The 21,726-nt window shown below is 54.3% G+C and overlaps 1 protein-coding gene across 29 annotated transcripts in view; it reads right to left on the minus strand.

Moving 5' to 3' along the window:
• Positions 1-21,726, minus strand: part of MSI2 (musashi RNA binding protein 2) — a 406,318-nt gene that overhangs the window by 12,588 nt on the left and 372,004 nt on the right. For 23 of the 29 annotated variants that reach the window (XM_086360853.1, XM_086360859.1, XM_086360857.1 and 20 more), the window contains one exon: positions 16,578-16,640. The exons of 2 other annotated variants lie outside the window; for them this stretch is intronic. In XM_086360853.1, coding sequence (XP_086216979.1) covers positions 16,578-16,640 — 63 coding nt within the window. Of the gene's footprint in view, positions 1-13,120; positions 13,171-16,577; positions 16,641-21,726 lie in introns of all 29 variants that reach the window. 4 more of the 29 variants (XR_015148343.1, XR_015148342.1, XM_086360855.1 and 1 more) reach the window with 1 other exon arrangement.

Consider the following 21,726-nt stretch of genomic DNA (forward strand, 5'->3'; position numbering starts at 1 on the left):
AAGGAAAGGGGAGGGGCACCAACATGCGCTGTTTGATGCTGGGAAGGCAAGAGGGACACAGTGATCTTCCTCTTTGGGGACGTTCACCCTGCACACCAGCTGGCAACACAGCAAAGGAGGAGCCCCTCCCCTCCAAGCTGTGACCTCGAGAGAAGAGGCAGGCAGGTGGGGGCTGGGGGAGCATGACTCGAGCCCCTGACCTGAGGGTGCTTTCAGTGCTAGTTATCCTGAATCAGTTCTCAATGGGCTGTCTCCTTGCAGGTCACCTCCAGGCTCATTTTAAGGGGAGAAATGCTCCAGGCCAGGGTCAGGTCAGGAAGAGGGAATGGGACGTCCCTCAAGGCTGCTCAGCTAGGGTGTGTGTGTTTGTGTGTGTGTGGAGGGAGGGAGGAAGAGGTCTCAGTAGGTACTGCTGAATAAATAGTGCTGAGATGTAAAAAGGACGTTCTAACTCCCGTCCTAGAAGAGGACAGTGTCTTGCAAACACCCTGGCATTTTTGTAGCAGAAGCTGTGAGCATTAAGTGGCCTTGGGCAAGCTCTGCACCAAGCAGCAGTCTGGGGACTCGTGGTGGGGGAGCAAGGTCACTTCTCCACCGGCCGCTCTGGGCAGCGTCCACAGCAGCGGTTTAATCCGGGGCAGGCATCTCTCCTTGCCCTGTGCCCCAGGCATTCTCTGGGCTTTCTGGGTCCAGGCAGCAGTATGCTCAGGGAGGCAGCTACGGTGCAGAGAAAGGGAGCTCTGGACTTGGAGTCAGAAGACCTCAGTGTGACCCCAGCCCTGATCCCCAGCTACCTGCCTGGGTGGGTGTCAGCCCCTCACCCACCAGAGTCCTCATCTATGACACGTGAGTCCTGCCCTACTCAGCCTTGACTCTCAGTGGGCTGAGGCGAAAATGCAAAAGAGGAATGCCTGTAACTCATCATGTTTAGAACAAATACACCCGTTTTTGAAACAATTGTCTATGCAGAGCCCAACAAGGCAGGTTAGCATATGCAGGTTTAGGAAAACCTGACATAGGATAGCACAATTCACTGGCCAAACAAATCAGGAAGTGATTCACAAAAGGATCTGTTTCATCTACCATGCATTCAATCACCTTGGACCTGATGAAAACACTCTGGGGAATGGGGGGGATGGGCAGAAAAGCAAGGACAGTACCTCTCATGGAGGCCAACAAGAGGAAACACATCTAAATTTCAGTTGGTAGCATTTTGCATCGAATAAAAGGAGGCACTTCCTGCCTATCAAGGGAATATACCTGGATGGCTGGCCCAGGAAAGCCATCCCAGAGTCCTTCTCCAAGGCCTGTCCTGCAGGCTCAGACCCTCACCTGAAGGGGCAAGATCCAAAGCTCGGAAGCATCTGGGGGGTTTACAGCAAACCTTTCCTATTGGTGGGTATGAGTCTGCAGGTGGTTCTGCCCTGTGGTCAGAAGGAGCTGGGCTGAGAGTGGAATTTGTCACTGAGGGTGGGGAAGTTGTGGGAGAGAGCAGTGAGGAACAGGAGAGCCACACTGCTGGTCTAGGAAAGGTTGGAAGCCCCGATACTTCTGTACACTTCCAACATGATGCCGCTGGACCTAGGGCAGAAGGCTAGAGCCCAGGACTCGGAGGTGGGCACTCCTGCGAGGGCATCTCTGGCTCTAAGGCCTGAAGAGTGGATTATTACTGATTCAAATAAAGGAACTGTTAACAGAACTGTTGCTATATCTGAGACAAGCCAGGGCCCTCCTAGTCCCAGGCTCAGACCCGGGTCCTGGTTTGGCGGCTTTCACTTTTCACCAAAAGGCAGAGCCAGCCCTTAGGACAATTTCAGTCTTCCGCTTGACGAATTATCTGTGGCCGCCAGGTTGCATCTCGGGAGGGGGCCTCACGGCCCCCAGCACATTTCCGGGACAGTGTGTGCAGCTCAGGACAAGGCAGGTGCAGCAGCAGGCCCGCCTGCACCCAGCCCAACTCAGAAGGTAACCTGCTGTCCAGCAGACCTTACTGCGCCTGCATGAGGCGCGAGGGCAGGGAGACTGGGCTGCTGGGTGTCACGGGCCCGCTCCCAGCCCCAAGCTCCTGAAGAATGCAGGACCTGGAGCATAAGCCCATGTGGTATTCTTCATGTTAATGTATCACACTAGATCGTAGGGAGTTCTGCTTGTTTTAGAGGATTTAAAGAAAGTGACTGAGAACGCAGTGAGCAGAGGGGCTCTGTTGATGGGCTGATACCAGAGTCACTGTGCCTCTGGCCACCACTCTTCTCTCTGCTGGGATTAAAACTCCACAGCAGCAGAGACTGCATCTCTTGTCAGCAAGGGACCCTCCGGGAGGGGTGTGTGTGCAGAAGGTGGGAGCTCTCCAGGTTCTCACGGGGCCCTGGGTTCTCCAGACCAAGAGCAACCTGCCCGATTCCCATTTACCACGGGGGGCTCAGTGGATGCTGGGTTTCATAACCCCAGGCGGCTCTCAAAAGCTGAGACCTGACTCTGAACAGCCAGCTTCTCAGGAATGCCAGCCTGAGGCTTCCCTGCAAACAGAGTTGGGGACCCTAATCTGCAGTCTCACCGTGCCCTCTGCAAGTCGTGCCCACACTAAATTAATGCCGGTGGTCAGCTGGGGAAGGTTGGCCTGAAGAGCTAAACCTGCTTCTGATAAAGAAGAAGAAACACTCAGCTGTGAGCTACCACAGCTCGTCTCCAGCGGAGCAAGGGGGAATCACATTCCAGCAGTCTGCCCGGCTACAGGGCCCCAGGGATCTCGGCTCAAACTTCCCTCCCAGAGCCTAGCCTGAAGGTGGAGAGGAAGACAGAGAGGGCCAGCAATTACCTCTAACCTGGGAAAACTGTGACACACTAAATGAAAATCAAATCGGTGCAGGGACCCAGATGCAGGGACAATCAATTTTATATATGACATTTTTTTTTTAAGCTCTGCTGAAATTCAAGCTATTTCAGAAGGCAAGGAGAAGACATACTTTAATAAAACTAGGGGAGGATTGAGAGAGCTATGTGATGGTACTTCTTTCTTCCTGTCTCCCTATACAAACCAATATATTGCTGGGAAGGACAAACTCAGCCTGCTATCAGCATGTCTTGACACATCTGAGATGCCTGGCTCATTGCAAACACTGCACGAGATACGTGGAGAGAGTCAGCTCACTCCCTGGGCTCACAGGGAGTCAGTGTCACAAACATTCCCAATGTCGGTTTCAGTGATGCCGGTCTTCGAAGACTGCAGTTTCTGCTTGTACACTCAACACCTAGCCTGCTTCAGACCACTGTGGGGGGCCCAGATGTCTGCTGGTTAGTGCTGGTGTATCTTAAGTAGAGAATGGATGGACAGTGGAACCTAAGACTCAGGACTCACGGTTTTGTAGAAAGGTCGAAGCTTCAGGTCAAATCACATTTCCAAAAGAGACAACTTTACTGCTGGCCAGCTCCAAAACCCTCACATCCTGAGTTCCTAGTGAATCTGGATACTCACACCTGGATACTCAGATCAGTGCGAGGAGAGAGCCCCCAGAACCCCGTCTAAGGAGGGCTTTATGGCCAGTACTTTATGTTGCTGGACAACCTCAACAGGAAACAGCTCATTCTCCTTCTGTCTTGACACTTTTTGAATATCAGCCTTGACTTGGGTATGTCTCTTCCTTACAAGGGACCGGGCTGGGTTGGTTGGGAAGGAGGAGGCGTGGGGTTAGTGGCTGACTGCCATCTGCTCATATGAGGGGTAAATCCTGGGGACGGAGTAGCACTAAGTGGGCCTGGGCCTGGGCTGTGTTTCCTTTGTTGTAGCCAGATTCTTTACCATCTGAGCCACCAGAGAAGTCCTCCAGGTGCACTGGCAGGGGTTTTAACACCATCTTGTTCTCGTTCCTAACAACTTTTAAGATGGGCTTTATTGCCCTGGGGTCGCAGACAAGGAAACTTGGAGCTGGGGCCATGCGGGGATGCGTCCAGGGTCTCACAGTGTCTCAGACGGACTCACTTGGACTTCGGGGCAACCCTCAGCTGCTTTTAGACTGAATCACACTGCCCAGTTGTCCTTCCTGGCACCGTGGTTTGCAATGGTTTCTTCTGTTTATTTGGATCTTTGCTTTGCGGAGGTTGCAAAACCAAGGATGATGAATCAAACCTCCAGTGCTGAAGTGCCAGTTCCTGAGGGCGTGGGCCCTGCTGCCCTTTCCAAACTGGGAGCTCCCTGGTGGTGGGGGTGTCTCCCCCATCAGACCGGGGGCTCCCTGAGGTAGGCCATCTCTTTATGGCCCTGCCACAGCAGATAGGGCATAGCCTCTCTCCCGAGGACCAGACCACTCTCCTCTGGACCACATCTCAGAACAGAGCCGGCACAAAGCCGGCATGCAGTACAGCTGGGGTCAGAGTGTATCAGAGAGAAAGGAGTCCTTCCGTGCAACCCAGAAAGCGCAAGCAGAGGGTTGGTCTTAGTCCCCAAAGACCACTCCAGTCTAGTAAGGGCCACCTTCGGGGAGCCCTCAGATGTGAGCACCTTCAGTGTTTACTACTTGATTCCATGTCATGGAAACTCAGTGTTCATGGTTCCAGAAACCCGGGCGTGGGGTGGGGAGCATGCCCAAGGGGCACCCCTTGAGGACCTGTACAAAAGGCTTTCCACTTGAGCAGCCCGTCTTTAACGATTGTAAAGGCACCGGAGTTTAATCCATTTTTGATGTAAGCGCTAATAGCTCTGTGTCCTTGAAGTTCAAAGCGGGCGCATACATGTCACTAATTAGCCAAGCACGGCGCCATTCAGCTCCCTCTCATGTTTCTAATTAGGTCTTAAATAACAAACAAACTCCGACCTTACCAAAAGGCCCCCATTCATCAGACAGTCAAGGAGGGTGGCTGCTTCCCTGTTTATGATTGCTCCGGGCCACTGGTTCTACGTGTACATGCTCTCAGTCTCAGCTAGGACAGGCCTATTCTCGGGGGAGGCAGGAGAATCCATCTATGAGGACACAGACCCTTTCAGCCTGTCCGGGAGGGGTCGATCTCCTGGCCCTGCTGGGAGGGCCAGTGGTGGGCAGGAGAGGCCTGAGCTCCAAGGCTGCAGGCTCATGATCTCTGTCCTTAGAGGAGGCTGGGGTGAACCGTCTGGCTTGTGGCTCTGCCGATCTGTTTCTGAAGGTAAGGATTCTGATGACGAATCACAGACATTGTGTGAGTCTCTATATCTGGAAGAACCTTGTGGTATCTGAGTCCATGATTACACACTGGACTTGCCTGGGGAGATTTAAGTACTGCTGAGGCACCCAATTCCCCTGTAGATTCTGATTTGACAGATCCACAGTGTGGCCTGAACACTAGGAGTTTTAAAAATTCCCCAGATGATTCTAACATGTAGCCAGGTTCAAGAACCACTGTGTTCACCCCCGTTTCACAGCTCATCAATGGTAGCTATTAACAGGTCTACCTTTATTAATTAATATCATCCAAAGTGCCACACCCTAAAGGGTTAATCAACCACACCCAAAGATGAAAATCTCGACTATAAGTTTTTTAAAAAAATAATACACAATTCTGGAAATATTTCTATCCCTCTCAATGCCTTCGTACATCAAAAACAAAAAAAAGGCATGACTGATGTTTCAAATTATTCCCTACCAGTTGGTGCATCACTTGGAAACCCCTGGCTTTCTCTCCAGTCACTTCTCTCAGATCTCAAGGTATTATCACTGTCATCCCTTTTGTTCCCAATGATAAGGGATCCAGAGCTTTGGAAACAGCAGCAATACAGAGCTATAGAGCTGAGGGGTGCCCAAGAACCCAACAGTCTGAAATCCTCTGCCCCTAAATCAAGCAGCTTGTCATTGGCAGAAGCCAGATGCAAACCAAGTCTTTCCTGTTCCTCCTCCTTGACTCTTTTTTTTTAAGCCTCTTATCATCCTTATCTGATTAATCCACAAGGCAACCTGTTCCCTAGGAAGGGGAAGGGATATAAGGGAGATGCATGCCTTTGAGCTCTTTCTTTCTCCAAGGCCAGACACAGGAAGCCAGAAGCTGTGGGGTCAACCCTTAAATAACCACATAACCTTACAGCAAGCCATTCCCAAGTCTTGTTTCTCTTTAAGCCAGGTGGGAGGGGAGACACTGAAATCTCAGGAGCTACCTCAATGGAAGGTTTAGAAACTCTTATGTACCTGGAGCTGAACAACCCAGACCAGAAAAGTAAAATGACATGGCCAAGGATAGGTAGCAATATTGGGTGAGAGGTTTCTTCCAACAGAGGTCCGTGTTCTCTGGTTTTGCTGCTGTGCTTGTGGGTCTTTTCTCTGGAGGCTGGGTAGACGTTACCAGACTCTTCTGTCTGGGTCAGTCCTGACTCGGGGGCATTCTGGGTCCCGTGTGTTGAAGGCTGAGCATATCCTCTTCCCCTCAAGACTGGGAAAGCCAACCCTCTGCAGGTTACAGTCAGAAATAACATCCAGAAAGAGGGGAGAGTGGGGCTCTGCAGCCTTGGCCTGCCACAGTGGGCTCTTCCACAGGCACACAGGTTTGTATTAATTGTTTACCACAGACCTGGACAGATCATTTTATTAATATTAATAAGTAACCAGGAACAAAAGGCCCCTTTATTTTTAGCTCTCTCTAATTGCGTAGTAATTACTCATCTACAAAACAAATGAGCCCCTGCTCATTGTTGCCATGGTACTGAGGGTCCAGCCTCCCTGCAGGATGATTGGCCGAAAAGCCCGCTGATCCCGCCTCCGGCCCCGCCCCTCCCGGCCATTGGCTTAAGGCAAAGCCCCAGCAACTGGACAGCCAATCTCCTCCCAGCCTTAGGGCTGGGCTGGTCTACCCAGCGACCTTCCAGATGCAGTCTTCCCAGCTCGCAGGAAGGGATGTTGATTGATCCCTACGGAGAAGTCTGTCTTGCCCAAAGACGCCCAGCCCTGCTCCACTGCTTAGTTTCCTTCGGGCAGTGGCTAACTTCCTTCAGTTCTGTTTTAACTAAAGCCTCCTTTCAAATAATTGTCTTCAGGTTGGCTCATTCTTACAGGACCACGCCTCCTCTAGGCCTCTGTGTACCTTTGGTTTGAAAAGATCCAGAGACCAGAAGCCAGGTCGCAAATGTCAGCTAAAGCCAGACAACCACGATGTTAAGATTGCAATGTCAGAGGCAGGTGCAAAAAGTACATATAATGCCTCCGGAAAATGATTTCGGGTTCCCTCCTCCCCTAGGGATACGGAGAATTGATTTGATGGCAACAGTGGGGATTTGTTTTTGTATGTTTCAAAGGCACAGTGCTTTGCAGGTAGGGCAGGACTGGTACTTCGGGTGCTGACAGAGCACAGGTCTGGTCCAGAGCACAGGTCTGATGAGACAGACCTAGGCTCAAATCCTGTCTCTGCCACCTGACTGGTGCTAAGACACAGTTTTTAAACCTTAAAAATGGAAATGGGAATAACAGCACCCATTTCATAGGCCTATGAGAATTAAATGGGATAAGGGAGGTGGACTTAGCACACTACACGACTAATTCATAATAAATGTGAGGTATTATTAACATATTACCTATATTTTATTAAAATTGGCTGGGAAGTGTCTCTAGCATTCTACGAACCACTTGCAAGATATCCTTCCCTTAAGAGACCTCTCAGGTGGGTTTGAGTTTTGAGATGACTCTCCTGTCCACACCATAGAGCGGACTGCGCTGTGGCTCCACTCATCCTGATAGATGGAGAATGGCTCTCTCATCCAACAGCCAATCACAGCTGTTGAAAAGCATAATTTGCCCATATCCCCTGGTGCAGGATCCCAGGATGGGAAGAAGAGACCTTTTTATTTATTAATGAGCATCCAGGAACAAAGGGCCCCTTTGTTTTCTGCTTTCTCTAATTGCATGGTAATTATTCATCTGCACTAAGAATGAGGCTGACTGCCTCCTTGGAGGGTTGATATGGTAGGAGAAGGCAGGCACCACTCTGAGACAACATGCAAAACACCTTCTGAAGACTCAAAATTCTGCCTTTCATTGAGGAGGGCACCCCAGGGAAGGTTAATCACGTGTGGCTTTCTGGCATTCTGAAGCAGATTTGAACAGAGGGAGCAAAGATGAGGAAAGAGGGAAATGGGCTGGCAGAAAGGACAGGGGCAGAGGCTGCCACAAGGACACCCGTAGTCCCACGCAGGGGATGAACAGGAACTTGTTGGCAGAAGCCAAGGAGAATCCCTGCAGGGTCTCCTTCCTCCAGGTCACAAAGCACAGCCGCAGGGGCCAGGCGTCAGGCTGGGCTCCGTGTGGGGCCGCTGCCAGGTTGACCTCCCTTTGTTGGTTCTGTCCTTAGTGAGCTCCACTGTCATAAAGAATATGAACTCCTCTCTCCCACCAATATGACTATAGCAGTCTGGCTTTCAAGGCCTCCATCTCCCAGACTCTAGCTTGAATCTGTCTATACCCCTGCTTCCCATTAGGCAGCCTCCCACTGTCCCCCCGTCAGCGTGATGTTCAGCTTGGAGTTAATCAGCTAATGGTAAAGTGAAAGGCGCACAGCATCTCTTATTGGGCCCTATATATGAACGTTTATGGAGTGTGTACAATTTCATGGTTTGTCACTTGCCCTTTTGCTTTCTGTCTCGTCTCTCTAATCCAGCCTGCTCTCAGGCTTGTCTAATATAGAAATCTGAAGTCACTTCTTGGTTACAGGCCTTGCTGAGGCTCCCAGTTACCCAGGTGAATCTGGGCTCGTTAGCACTTTGCAGCCAGAGCCAAGGGTTTGCAGGACTTCAGAAACACTGCTGTTCTGGTGGCTATGCATTAGCTGCTTTCCCCAGGCTCCCTGGGGAGCTCCTATTTGTCCTTTAAAAGTAGGGACACTCACTGCCCTGTAAAACCTTCCTTGCCTTCCCCCCAAAGCTAATCACTTCCTTCTCTGTGCGCCTTCTTTTCTGGGCTTAAGCCTCGTATTATAAGCACATGTTAGTCTCTGGGCTAGGCTAGAAGAGCCTCTAGGGCAGAGGCTGTGCTCTGTATTCATCTAGCAGCTTCCAGGGCTGCGAAGGGCATCTACTGCTTGTCTCTCCAGCATCATTCTCGTGTGCCCCCTTTTGTCAGCACCTGGATTTCCCTGTGGAAATCCATCCTTCTCGTGCTGTGTCAGAGCTCTTCAGAGGGTCGGATCCCACCCTCAGTGACTGGTTCACGTAACCCAGGTCTTAGCCAAAGAGCACAAAGTTCTACTTTTGCTAGAAATCGGGACCGTTTGACCCCCTCTTCTTCTAGACCAGGAGGGTACAATGAAGCAGGAAACTGTGGCTACCATGTTGCTATCATAGGAAACCAACAAAAAGACAATACTGAAAGGAGAGGGAGGGCGAAACTAAGACAACTGCAGAGAAAGCGCCCTGAACAGTCCACACAGGAAGCTCACTCTTCCACGGAGCTTCCAGGATGTCGGCCAATAAATCCTCTATAATATTTAACTGCTCTGAGCCGGGTTTTCTGAGATAGTTCAAAGCACCTTGAATCAAGGCCCAGGATGATGCCTGTCACATATAATAATTACGGCTGTTAAACACTTAATAAATATCTGCCAATTTAAATCCACGGCAGATGTGCCCGGGGTCTGGTTCTGAAATCTACATCTGAAAGGTTGGCCCATGAGGTCCCGACACGGAGCCGGCAGCCGAGGCTGTGGGGCTTTCCCAGGACATTCCTGCAGGCACAGGGTGTTCAGGCGGCAGATGAGTCTTTCATGAACAAACACGGTTCCTCCACAGGGCTGCTTAAAGGCGGCCAAAGACCTGGGTTCAAGTTCAGGGTTCTCTACCCTTGACCAAAGCCTCGCTAACCAGGTAACCAGCTGTGTGACCTTGGATAAGTCATGGAACCATTCTGTAGCCCAGCTTTCTCGTAAAAGCAAACGTGTGAAACTGAGCCAGAATCTTCCGCTTTCCTGCCCATGTGATGGGGTGGCTGTGGTACAGACGTGTGCTCTAAGCTCTGCAGGAGCACCAGGAACCATGCTGCATCCAGGCAGGTGCTCCATAGATTCTTCTCACCAGCACATGGGTTCACCAACTTTCAGGGCTCCCCAGACCCTGCAGCACCTCCATCACCCAGCCCGGAGTACCAGGAAGGTGCTCCTTCAGCGCCATCCATTGGGCTCTATGTGCTGTGACAGAGTGCTCAGGGGCATCATTCTTCCCACCCCTCCTCCCGAGCCAGCATGGGAGGGGTCAACCTGCTCAGCGGGGCAGGCACGGGTGTGTCACCCGCTAAAAATAATTCTGCTAATTTAAAAGACCATTAATATGCTCCCACGCCATTCACTTTAGGATTAACTTATACTTAGATCTGGGCTTCGAGGCTAGTCACTAATTGCGCCAGAGTTGATTTATCAAGTGCCTGGTATTTCTATTACAAAATTATTGATTAGAGCTGATGTATTTTATCCTCAACAGAGTTGGTCCGAAAGCCCTTGGAAAATGAATGAAGCTGAGGTTAGAGGCGGGCAGCTCTGCACATTATTATAAATTCACTGGGGTTACTGAAATCCAATGCGGGACTCTTTATGGGCAGAGTCCTGGCTCTCCCAGAAATGGAGACTGTTAATGATGAACTGAGAAACGAGGGCCTGGTGCCCAGAGCACAAGGCAGTGACTGGGAGATGTCTGTTCAGGGAAGGTCTTGCGAGTAAGTCTGGCTGGCTGCAGCAGTTGGTCTTAATGGAGTCCCAGATTCTCTCCCTCTTTCCTAGGCGCTGGCTCTGTTCCAGGGAGAGGGTGGCCCCAGGACCCTCCCCACAGATGGGCCATCTTGAGGTCACAACCCCCAGAGGGTGCTTGCTGCTAGCACAAGGCAGGCTGGGCAGGAAAGGAGAGACGCCTGCCTGCGCTGCAACCCCCCACCCCCACCACCTTCCTGGACATCGGATCCTGCTGATGGAGGCCCAGGAAAGCCATCTTCAAAAATAAAGGTCCATTTTCCTTTTTAAAAAGGAGCTGACAGTGCCAGAAACAACGCATCATGGGAAATAAGGGCTTTCTGGGGGAGGGATCTAGATGCTCAGACCACTGAAGGCAAGAAGTGTCACACGCCTTTACCTGCCCTGGTGCCTGCATAAAGCAAACCTTCAAAACAGGCTTGTTGAAAGCAAGACCAGGGAACTCTGAGGCGCATGCCACATCTGGCGCACACAAAACCCGGATCCCGCCAGCAGCTGGAGGCGTGTGAGAACACCCCCGGCCCCGAACGCATAGGAGGCAGAGGAGTCCACTGGGGATGTGGAAGAATATCCCAAGATAAAATCAGGGCAGGCCTGGGACCTACTCTCCTCCCCAGAGTTCATTTTACGGTTCAAGGTCAACTATTTATTCTGTCCCCAGGACTTGCATGTTACTCTTGCTCACGTGACCTCCTAGAATGCAAACTCAGGATGTCCAGCTGCAGGGCAGCAAAGCCATTTTCCCAGCAGAGCCAGGCCCAGCTTTAGGTGGGGGTGGGGGGGATGCGGGGAGACTTCTCTGCTCTCTCTTCCTTTTGTCCCCACCCGTTTCTCCTGCTTCTCATTCTGGGTCAGTCTGCAGCGTCGGCAGCCCCGAAGCCTGCCAGCTCCAGCTATTCCCCTCTGCCCTGGCCCACCTCTATCCCTGTGAAGCCTGGGTCGGAAGGCTGGCGCCTCCCAGATCTCCCTTCCCGGGCCTCAGGGACCAGGCACCAGGCCCCAGGGGGCCCTCAGTCTGGGCTACCCGCCTGCTCTCACAGTCAATGCTGGTCCACCCCCCCGGGCCACATTCCACCATTTTGCATTGTCATTTCACACTTTTGGGGGACTTCGGGGCTCTGTCTCCCCTGATAATAGGTGACTTGCACCCTGAAGGTTCAGATCTCACCTCCGTGTCCCGCAGTGTTGTATCAGAGCCACCGATCAGCCTGGCTTTAGGAGCGGGTCCTGGGCAGCAGCTACTGCTTCCATCAACTTACAAAGGTTAGGGTCATCTCCCAAAGCTCCAAGAGACCTCTGCCCTGCATTATGACTCGTCACCACAAATGGAGGGGACACACTGTGCCTGGAGCTGGCTGACTGCACACGCTCTGAGCCCAGGGCAGAGGCTGCAGGACTGGGAAGTCTTCCTGGGGAGATGGAGGCAAACCATGGCCTCCTCTTTGGATGTTACTGGTTCCCTCCCTCCCCTCCTCATGAAGCTGTGCCAATAACCTCCATACCAGGAATGTCACCTCTCTCACCCCACCTGGCCTGCACCCCCTTCTCCCTTTACCTTCACCAACCAGAAGGACAAATGCCAACCTTCACCAGGACCAAACGTACCCCCTCATCTGCAGACCGAGGATCTCAAGGTCCGAATCCCTTTCCATACCATATTTCATTTCCCCTCTGGCCATGCAGATAGGGCTGCCACATGAACCTGTATCCCTGAAGGTGAGCTGGAAAAGGACTCTAATAAGAGTAGTGGGCTTGGAGAAGCCCGGCTGTTAGACCTTTTGAAGTGAGGAAAGACCTGATCTATTCAAGAACCATGAAGAAGACGAGGACAAGGAAGAACTGTAAGACTCCTTTCAACCTGGATTCTATCCTCGTTCGCTACAGTTGGACACTATCGAGAGAGATCTCCGTTGGGAAGGTTACAGCTGAGGGTGGTGACCCAGTTCCGGACTAGGGGAGCGAGGAGTGTGAGGGGAGGTGGTGGTGGCGGATGGCGAGAACATGGATCCAAGCCCTTCGGCAACATTGAAAATATGGAGCCCCTTCTCTCCCTGGCCCCCAGGCTATCTATCCTGCAGACAGTCGTGCTGTGCCGAGCCGTCCGAGGCCCTGTAATATCAACTCAACAATGCATGTTCTACAACTACGGCTACGGCTACCAGGACATCTACTACAGTGCATGCATTTAGTTCAGTCCCACAGAAACATACAGTCTAAGAACAGGCAGGGGGTGTGAAATGTTTTACTGGACAACAGGTGTTTTGGAGTCGTAACTAATAAAAAAAAAAAAATCGAAAACGAAAGTGTACAAAAAAAAGACATTTCTCGAGAGTTGGATATGAGTTTGTTTCTTGAACTGTTTCATCTGAACAAGCAAAGACATGCAAACCAGCTGGTACTAACAGGAAGCTGGACACGGAGAGAGGATTAATAGGTGTGGACAAACCTTCCCGCTGAGCGTGCTCAGAAGAGTGTTTGAGAGGAGGTGTGCAGATCCTAGTGTAAGAGAGGCGGGAAAGTATGCCTCAGAGACACTCTCACCGCAGCCCCAACCAAGCAAGAGAAAAGACAACAGAAACGTGACTCTCACACTCACCACCACCATCAGGAGCTCATGTCACTAGATGGGAACAAAGCTGGCAAGTGTAAAGCGCAGTAAGGGGTCCTGGCTGGTCGGGGGGTCGGGGGGTGGGCTGGGGCCGGGCGGGGGTTGGGGGGGCCGGAAGCTCTAAGACTGATACACAGACCCACTTGAGATGCCACCCAGAAATCAAATAGTCTGGAAATCTGAACCATTTCCTTCACCTGACAGTGGAGTCCTTCCTTTGCCAAATTGGATTTAGGGTGTGTTTTTTTTTGGCGGGGGGGCATGATGGGGCCACTGGAACTGAATGGATACGATCAAAATAAAGTCTCGACTGAGCACAAGAAAAGATGACGTGTCAAACTTCCGGGTGAAGGTAACAGAAAAGTGACACTGATAGTGAAGTCATCTAGGAGTCGCCCGGCCTCCCCAGGGGCCACCGGGCCCGCCCGCCTCAGGGCCGGGGCGCAGGGCTCCCGACAGATGCAGGCGCCAAGCTGAGCGAATCCAAAGCTGCGCCCCACCCACGGCCCTCGGCAGGCGCTTCCGCTCTCGGAAGGCCCCCTGCACGAAATCACAAGGAAGGGGAGAACCACACAAAACGGTGGGGCTAGACAAAAGCGAAAGTGAAAAGAGGGCCTTCCACAGTCAGCCTGCCCCTCACAGCCAAGCCTGGGCGCCCCTGGGGCGCAGAGGCCCCACGCCCCGCTGCTGGGAGCTCCCAGCCGGGTGCCGCGTGGGACCCGGCTCGGGGCAGCACTGCGCAGACTCCCTGAGCCCGCCCTTCCCTGCCAGCGAAGGCAGCGAACTTGTGATGCCCTCCAACAGGTGCTTGCTCGGGGTAGGGGTGTGGGCCGAAGGAACATCCTGCTCGCCTAGGGAGGAGCTGGGATGAGTGCGGCAGGGCTGCGAGAGCACAGGAAGGGATAAGCCGGCGGTCAGCCCTCCGTGAGCCCCCGCTGGCCCTGGGCGATGCACACAGTCTGTGCAGCCCTCACATATATGTCCAAACGCCAGGGGCCATGATGGGGGGTCAACAATGGCCCATACTGCCAGACTTGGCGTCCAGACCATTTTCCAGAGGGAAAGGGTGGGAGCGGGGGTGGGAGGGTGAGGAGAGTCTTTACAGGTCAGACTGCACTAGTGGAGAGACAGAGATCTTCCTTCCCCAGCTTTGTAACCCTGCTCCAGGTCCAAAGGGGTTTAGTGGGAGGGGGGCCGGGCTGCCCTGTCCACACGTGGGCACGTGTTTTCCAGCCCAGTAAGAACTCTGACTTTGGCGGACACAGCCTGGTCATTGCCCTGGGGCACACCCGGGGAGCACCGACAGGTGTCCTGTAGCTTCCTGACCGAGCCTGCGGCTGGGGTCGGGCAACTCCGAGTTGAGGGTTTGCTCCTTGCACTAACTAACCCAGGCTGGTGTGGGTGAGGGGCCTGGGAGCACACTCCTGAATAGAATTCACTAACAGTGTGGTGATGAGCATGGCTGACCTAGAATGGCCTGTGGGAGACGTGGCTCCCTATGGAAATGGCTACAAATAAAACAGCACTGATCCTGAAATAAAAAATAAAAAAAAAGGTGTGGTTGGAGATGGCGCTGACCTTCAGGGTTAGGAGTTAGCGGGGACAGGGTGGGACTCCCACCTGGCTCTGGGGGTCTGTGAGAGGGTGGGGGTGGCAGAGGGGGGGCAGAGGCCATGGGGAGACCACTTTCAGACTCACAGAGAACCCCATGCTGCCCTTTAAACTTGCCATGAAGTCAAGGAGAATGGGGGCAGGGAGAGAGGCGGGGTTAATTCTGGGTTAAAGTTTAGTTTCATAATCCAAGTTACAATAAGAAAGAACCTGAGCGGAGGGAACACCAACCAATAGCACTCAGAAATCTCGAGTTTCCTTTTGTCGCCCCTCCTCCCAGGCACAGGCAGGACAGAGGCTCGTTTATAATGGTACCAAAAAGTGCTCAAGTTAAAAAGCCAAATGGAACAGGGAGCCAGGAGGCAGCTGGGCAACCTGCTCCCAGGGCAGGGGGACCAAGGGACCCTGGCCCACGGGCCGGGGGGCTCTGGAGGCTGGCTGGGCAGCGGGAAGCCAAGGAAAGGTGCCCGGCGCCCCGGCCCAACTCTCTGGCTAACTGGCCCTCAACAGCCCCGAGAATCCCCCGGCCCTTGCAAACAACCCCCAGTGGGCGGCTCAGGGGAGGGGATCCTTTGTAGCTCGAGGCAGTGCCAGTTTGCATGGAACGGATTTTTTTACTGACGTTTCCAAAGGGCCTCACTGTGCCAGTCTCTTACCAGCGAGGGTCTGGGTCTTTGCGGCCTTTGCCCTCTAGGCTTTTAATGCCCTGTTTCATGGTACCCTCACCAGCATCTCCCTCGGCCCCACCCTCCTCCGAGCTCTGTTACATCAAACTGAACTCCCTTGGGTTCTCCAGCTCCCTGGCCACAGGGTGTGAGAACAGAGCTACGAACCATGGCTCCTGGGTCTAGGAGGTGTGGGGTCCTCTAGGGGGCTGGGGGGAGCTGGGGGAGGCCTGGAGACCTCGTGGGGCCCAGCGCACAGCAGAAGCCCTGCCTGCTCAGGAAGGCAGAGGGTCTGGGGGCAAGGGGCGACGGCCCAGCTCTGGCCTGAGCCCACAGGGCCGCCGGGGAGAGGTTCCTGCCTCACCCTGGGGTTTCCAGACACCGTCAGAGGTGGGATTTGGAGACCCAGTGACTTGGGCAGCCTTGTGGGAGGAAAAGCCCCAGTTTCCTTGCAGCCGGAGTGCCAGGAGTTCTGGGTCTGTGCTAAGAAGCGAGTCTGGGACGGTATGGGAGCTGCGGGAAGAGTGGCTTCACTCCCCGGGGCCAGGCTTGGCCCACGTTTGACCCTCAGGGACTTGGGCGGGGGTGTGGGGGTCTGGCCAGGTCGGCAAGCCCACCTGTGGAGTGCAGCAGGGGTCGAGGGGGCAGGAACACGCGGATGGGCTCGGAGCCTCCCTTCACAACCTAGAGCTTCTCTGGCTGGGTCAGAGACGCGAGGCAGGGGGGCCCTGTGAACCAGCAAAAGCCAGGGAGGGAGATGCCCACGGGCGCCCTGAGGCCGGCTGTGCGGCGAGGCGGGCGTCCGAAGTCCACAAGAAGCGCACCTCTCCTTTCTATGTGACAGAGTCCTCTCGGCCCTGCGGCCTGCAGGCCCGCCACTGCTCCCCCGTGGGGCTCCCCCCACCCCCCGGGCCGTGGTGAGAGTGGGGGACAGACACAGCCACACAGATCCAACCGGGCCGTCACGGTCCCTGCACACGGGGCATGCCTGGGAGCCGCCGGGCCACACACCTCCCTACCTGAGCCGCGCGCCGCCGCCACCGCCGCCGCCGCCACCGGTCCGTAAGCCGCTGCCGGGAAGCCTGGCGGAGAGAGGGGAGCTGGGGTGAAAGGGGGCCCCCCAGGGTCCTCCGAAGACGCGTCCCATGGTCAGGCCCCTGCCCGCACAGAGAGGACGGGGTGGGGAGGGGCCTTCAGGAGGGACATGGATCAGCGGCTCTCAGGCTTCTGGAAGGCCCAGCATCCCTATCTGGGATCCCACACCTGGGAATCAGGTGTGTCTGATTCCCACCCGTCTGTCCCCCCAGAAGCTGCTTCTAGAAGGCACACCAGAATCCTCGGGAGAGGATTAGGAGGAACGTCTCTTGGGGGCAGGGCGAGCTCTCTGCTGTCCCTACACTGGTACCCTGGTGATCCCCCGGGGCTTGTCCAGAGCTGAGGGCGGGGGCGGAGCACAGCAGGGTCGGGTCACAGGCGGGGGTCACCCCTGAGCCGCAGGCAGGAGGCCCTGGGTGTGGCCTCTGGGCCCACAGGCACCTTGGCCAGGAGACGGCTCAAGTCTAGCTCGCCCCACTATCTTAACTGCAGACCTCTATGTCAGTAAGGTCACAGGCCCAGGGTGAAGCACCCCAGACGCCCAGCTGGAGGCGGAAGTGTGAGGCGGCAGGGACTCACGTTGGGTAGCCCTGTGGCTCCCATGGTGCATTATGAGGTTTAGATCAGGCTCTTCTGTCTGAGCTCCACCGACTGGATCAAGTCGGCACTGAAGGGTCTCCTGGGGGTCTCGACCAAGGCCTTGTGCTTCATCTGACAATGCTCCAGACAACAAGGCTGTGCCAGCAAGGGGACTAAATGCCAGGACAGGGTGACCTACTGTGGCTGCAGAGGGTCCCGGTGAAGGAAGAGGAGGGCAAGTCCCTCCCCGGGGCTTCTCTTGGCCACGAGCGTGTGTACACACAGCCAAGCCCGGACAGACACCCCCCCAACCAGGCATCGAACAGCTTGCCTCCAGGCAGACACTTGCAGGCCTGATCCCAAGGCCGATTTCCCGTGACTGGTTTTAAATGATGTGCTAGAAGCCAGCAGCAAACAGCCCAACAGAGGAGCCCAGCGTTGGCCATTGAGCCTTCCAGATAAGGAACTGCTAACAGGACGAGGGGGTGGGGAGGGGCATGCACCGTGGAGGGCGGGGAGGTGGGCAGGGGAGGAGAGAAAGGAGAGAGCCGACCCCCAAACACAGCGAACTAGAAGCCCACTAAACGCTAAGACTATCACCCTAGCTACACGGAACTACTGGGGAGGAGAGAAGTTCAAAAGGGAAGGAGCTATTCTAGAAACGTCAGGCTAAGCTACTGCAAATGCCAATGAAAAGAGACATACTTGCATTTAAATATGGTAATAGGGCTGTTGAAGGGGGAAAAAGAAAGATCCAGGTGAAATAAAAGTACACGGCAATGACCCCTGCCGAGACCAAGGAAGGGACTCCCCACCAAGTCCACTCCCCATCTCTTCCGGGCAGGATCTAGATTTCTGGAGATGTGGGTGCTGGCGGAAAGTGCTGAAGGAAAATAAGCAAGAAGTCAAGTTATTTCTCCCAGTCCGAACTCGACACCGGGCTCCCCTGCAGGCTGGGAGCAGGGCTCAGGGGACCCTGGGGGAGAAGGAAGTGGGCAGGCACAGAGGAAGGTCCTTAGGCTTTTGCACTCTCTCACCTCCTGCTCGGAACAGGTCTCCCTGGAAGCATGAAAAGAAGGCAGTGGGGAGCAATGGAGAGGGGACAGACCTGACCTGGGGGAGGGGAGTTGAATCAATAAAAAGACTTCAACAAAAGGTCTATTTTCTGAAGTTGAGAGCATTTTGGACAGAAAGTCTGAGAGAAAGAGGGAGAAAAAAAAAACCTTATCTAAGAAAGGAAATCCATTATCCTTAATCTCAGATAAAGGCTCCTGCTGGAGACTGCGCAGCAGACACAGCTGAGGGCTGGAATTTAATCTCAAGCATCAAAGCAGGCTGAGCGGAGTGACAGGTGTGAGGAGGGGGGGCAGGGGAGGAGAGCCACCTGGTGTGCCCAGAACAGCTAGGCACCCTCAGAGCACAGGGCCACAGCCCCGGACCCCGGCCCGGCATCCTTGGGAAGCCCCAGGGAGGAGGCTGCTGTCCCAGCGCCCTGCACGGGGCTGCCTTCTGGGCCCGCTTCTCCTGCTCCCTGCTACCGCTCCTGTCCTGTTAGGCTGCCCAGCTTCACTGGTCACCCCAAACATGCTGGAAACAGCTAAGCCCCTGATGCCATTTCCAAGGCCAGTGGGCTCTCCGTGGTGGTGGAGTTTGCAGGGGATGTGCGAGCACAGATCCAGGAAAGAGGTGTATGTGTGTGTGTGTCCAGGAAAGAGGTGTGTATGTGTCCAGGAAAGATGTGTGTGTGTGTCCCCAGAAAAGAGGTGTGTGTGTCTGTGTGTATCCCCAGGAAAGAGGTGTGTGTGTGTCAGGGGCTCTGGGGCTGCTCCAGCCAGGGGCCCTCTCGGGCCTAAGCCGCCCTGAGGTAGTGCAGCCTGCCTCCAGGATGGCAGGAGGGATCCCAGGACCAGAAGATCCCAGGGCTGGACCTGCGGGAGCTGGAAGAACTGGAAGGGGAAGCCTTGTAGATCCTCTCCATCTTGTTCTCAGCATCTCTCCCCAGGCCCCCAGGAGTCAGTGGGCACTGGTGGCAGGGTCCCTCCTAGAGAAACCTCTCTTGTTTTATTTTTGAGGGGTGAGGGTTCAGGCTGCCCTGGCAGTGGGTGTTCAGGGCAAGACTGCAGGGAATTAGGCAGGCCTGGTAGGGCTCGGGACTCCTCGTGATGGCTGAGGGCCAGGCAAGCGTGGCAGAGGCCCTGCTCCAGGAGTGCCCGTGGGCACTGTAACACCCCACTACCCCGATGACCATCCCCCCTCAGCGGCCGGGAATGCAGAGTGGGGCTCCCTCCCCAACACAGCCTGTGTGGCCAATGCAGTAAGGGGGGCAACCAGTCTCATCCCTGAGAGGCAGGTGCACAGACAAGGAGCCCGTCCGGGTTCAAATCCCAGCCCAGGCACCTTCTAGCTGAGTGATTCCTGGCAGGCTGCCTCCTAACCTTTTTCTGTGCCTTGGTGTCTCCGTTTGTAATAGAGATGGACGCTATTAACTGGAGATTAATAGATGCAAAGTGCTTAGATGACTGCCTGCCAGGAAGTAAGCTTCAGTGAGTGTCAGCTGCCCTCTGATGAGGCTTCCAGGTCTCTCTCTGTCCAGCCATCAGCCCTGCCCTCAAGACACGGCTCTGCTCCAGGCAGGGCTATTCCACGTCCATGCTGGGCCACAGGGTCAGCAGGTCGTTAGCACATGGGAGGCCTGAATCCCTGTTGGTAACATTGGGCTGGAATCTTTCATGACGTCCCAACTTCATGCTGTCCTTTTAGTGGAACGAAATTTCCACTCAGGCTTAGAACATGCATTCCGCTCAGCTCTAACAATGGGCCAAGCTGGCTGGCTCGACGCTGGTGGCCTAATACATCCCATTTTACAGTGGTAAATTAGGCACAAAGGGGGAAAATGTCTTGCTAATGAAATCTCAGGACTTGAGAGCTCCAGGTTGCCTACCCGGCAACTTAGGTGTTAGGAAGGTAGTGTGTTTCTCCTGTTCTAGAATCTTGCATTTAAAAAGAAGATGCTTGGGTGTGGAAGAATGAAGCACCAAAGGTGGAACTCCAGGCACGGGCAGGTGCCACACCTCCTGGGAGCTGTCATTCAGACCCAAAGACCCAATCTCACCAGTCTGCAGTTCCTCTGCCCCACCAGTGGGATAACAGAGGAATCACTGGGGTTGGCATCAAACTCAATGTTCCACTTCCGTGTGCCAGAGTAACTAGCTCCTTTCTCCTGCAAGAAGGTCAGGCTGGATGACCTCTAAAGTCCCTCCACCTCCGAGCCTCCCTGAGCCTGTAAGAGGGTGACAAACCCACATCCCTCTGTCACTGGAAAGGGGGCTCTGGGGTTGGCCCCACCGCACCTCTGGTGTCAACAACCCATCTAAGGGAAAGCTGCTGCCATCCCATCGACATAGAATGAGATGCTTTTTCTGGACTGGCTGGAGCTGTGAGGTTTTATTGAAAAACAGAAGTCGATGGCACTTTCGTTTTTTTTTTTTTTTTGAGAACTGTATGACCCATACCTACTTTTATTCTGTGGCGCTCACCCACTTCTGCCTACAGAAGACTCTAGTGGAGCACCAGCTGATGATGGTCAGACGCCCAGAGGCAGTGGAGGAGCACCAGGGCAGGGATACACCGCTCTGGGTAAACTGAGCTGACAGGCAACGCTGCCTGCAGGCTCGACTGCCCCTCCACCCCCGTGACCCTGCACCCCAGGGCCACAAACTCAGATGCCCACAGGAGCGGGCTGGGAGCACGGTGACCAGTGAAGGGGTCTGTCTGGTGGACCCATCCTCACGCCGCCCCGTCACTGACCACCTGGGGAGCCTTCACAAATGCTGAGGTCTGGCTCCCACCCCAGGAGGTTCTGATCCATCTTGTTTAGGGTTCAGTCTAGACAGGGAGACCCTTAAATACTTCCCAGGCGATCCCCTGGGTGCAGCCAAGGGGGAGAACCTTTGGTTCAAAGGCTTTCAAAATTTTTAAAAGGTCAGATCTCAGCTCACATCTGCATAGTCTGTCTCCCCGCTGCCCTGGCAGAAGGGAAGGCCCTCCTGAGACTATGAGGGGCTCTAACCCTCGTGACCATCTCCTTCGAGAGCCCCAGCAGGGTCTCCGTTCAGAGCAGCGGGTCTCTATCCTGGCTGAGGGAGCCTGAGCACACAAGAACCAGGAGGGTCTCTATCCTGATCTTTGTAAGTCTTTTCAGGTCATTCTGATGCACTGTGGGGGCAGAGAATCCCTGACTGAGAGGGAGCCTTGGGGTGTCCATGGCTTTCAGTCAACACTGAAGAGCCCCACTGCCCTTCCACTGTGGTCATGGACCTGTTTCTTTGCATCCTCTCCCCTTCCTGGTTTGAGAAGATACTCTCTTGGCTTGGTTCCTACTTATTTCTGTGATCTTGGATGGGGGATTCTGAGGTTCCTTATGGCTCTAACAGGCTGTGGTTGTGATGGGTATCTTTGCAAACTTCTCTTCTAATGTCCTTCCATCCCGAACAG

Source organism: Bos grunniens, chromosome 19 (assembly GCF_055505025.1).
Source record: "Bos grunniens cultivar Pamir isolate PY7600 chromosome 19, Bosgru_T2T1.0, whole genome shotgun sequence".
Taxonomy (NCBI): Eukaryota; Metazoa; Chordata; class Mammalia; order Artiodactyla; family Bovidae; genus Bos; species Bos grunniens.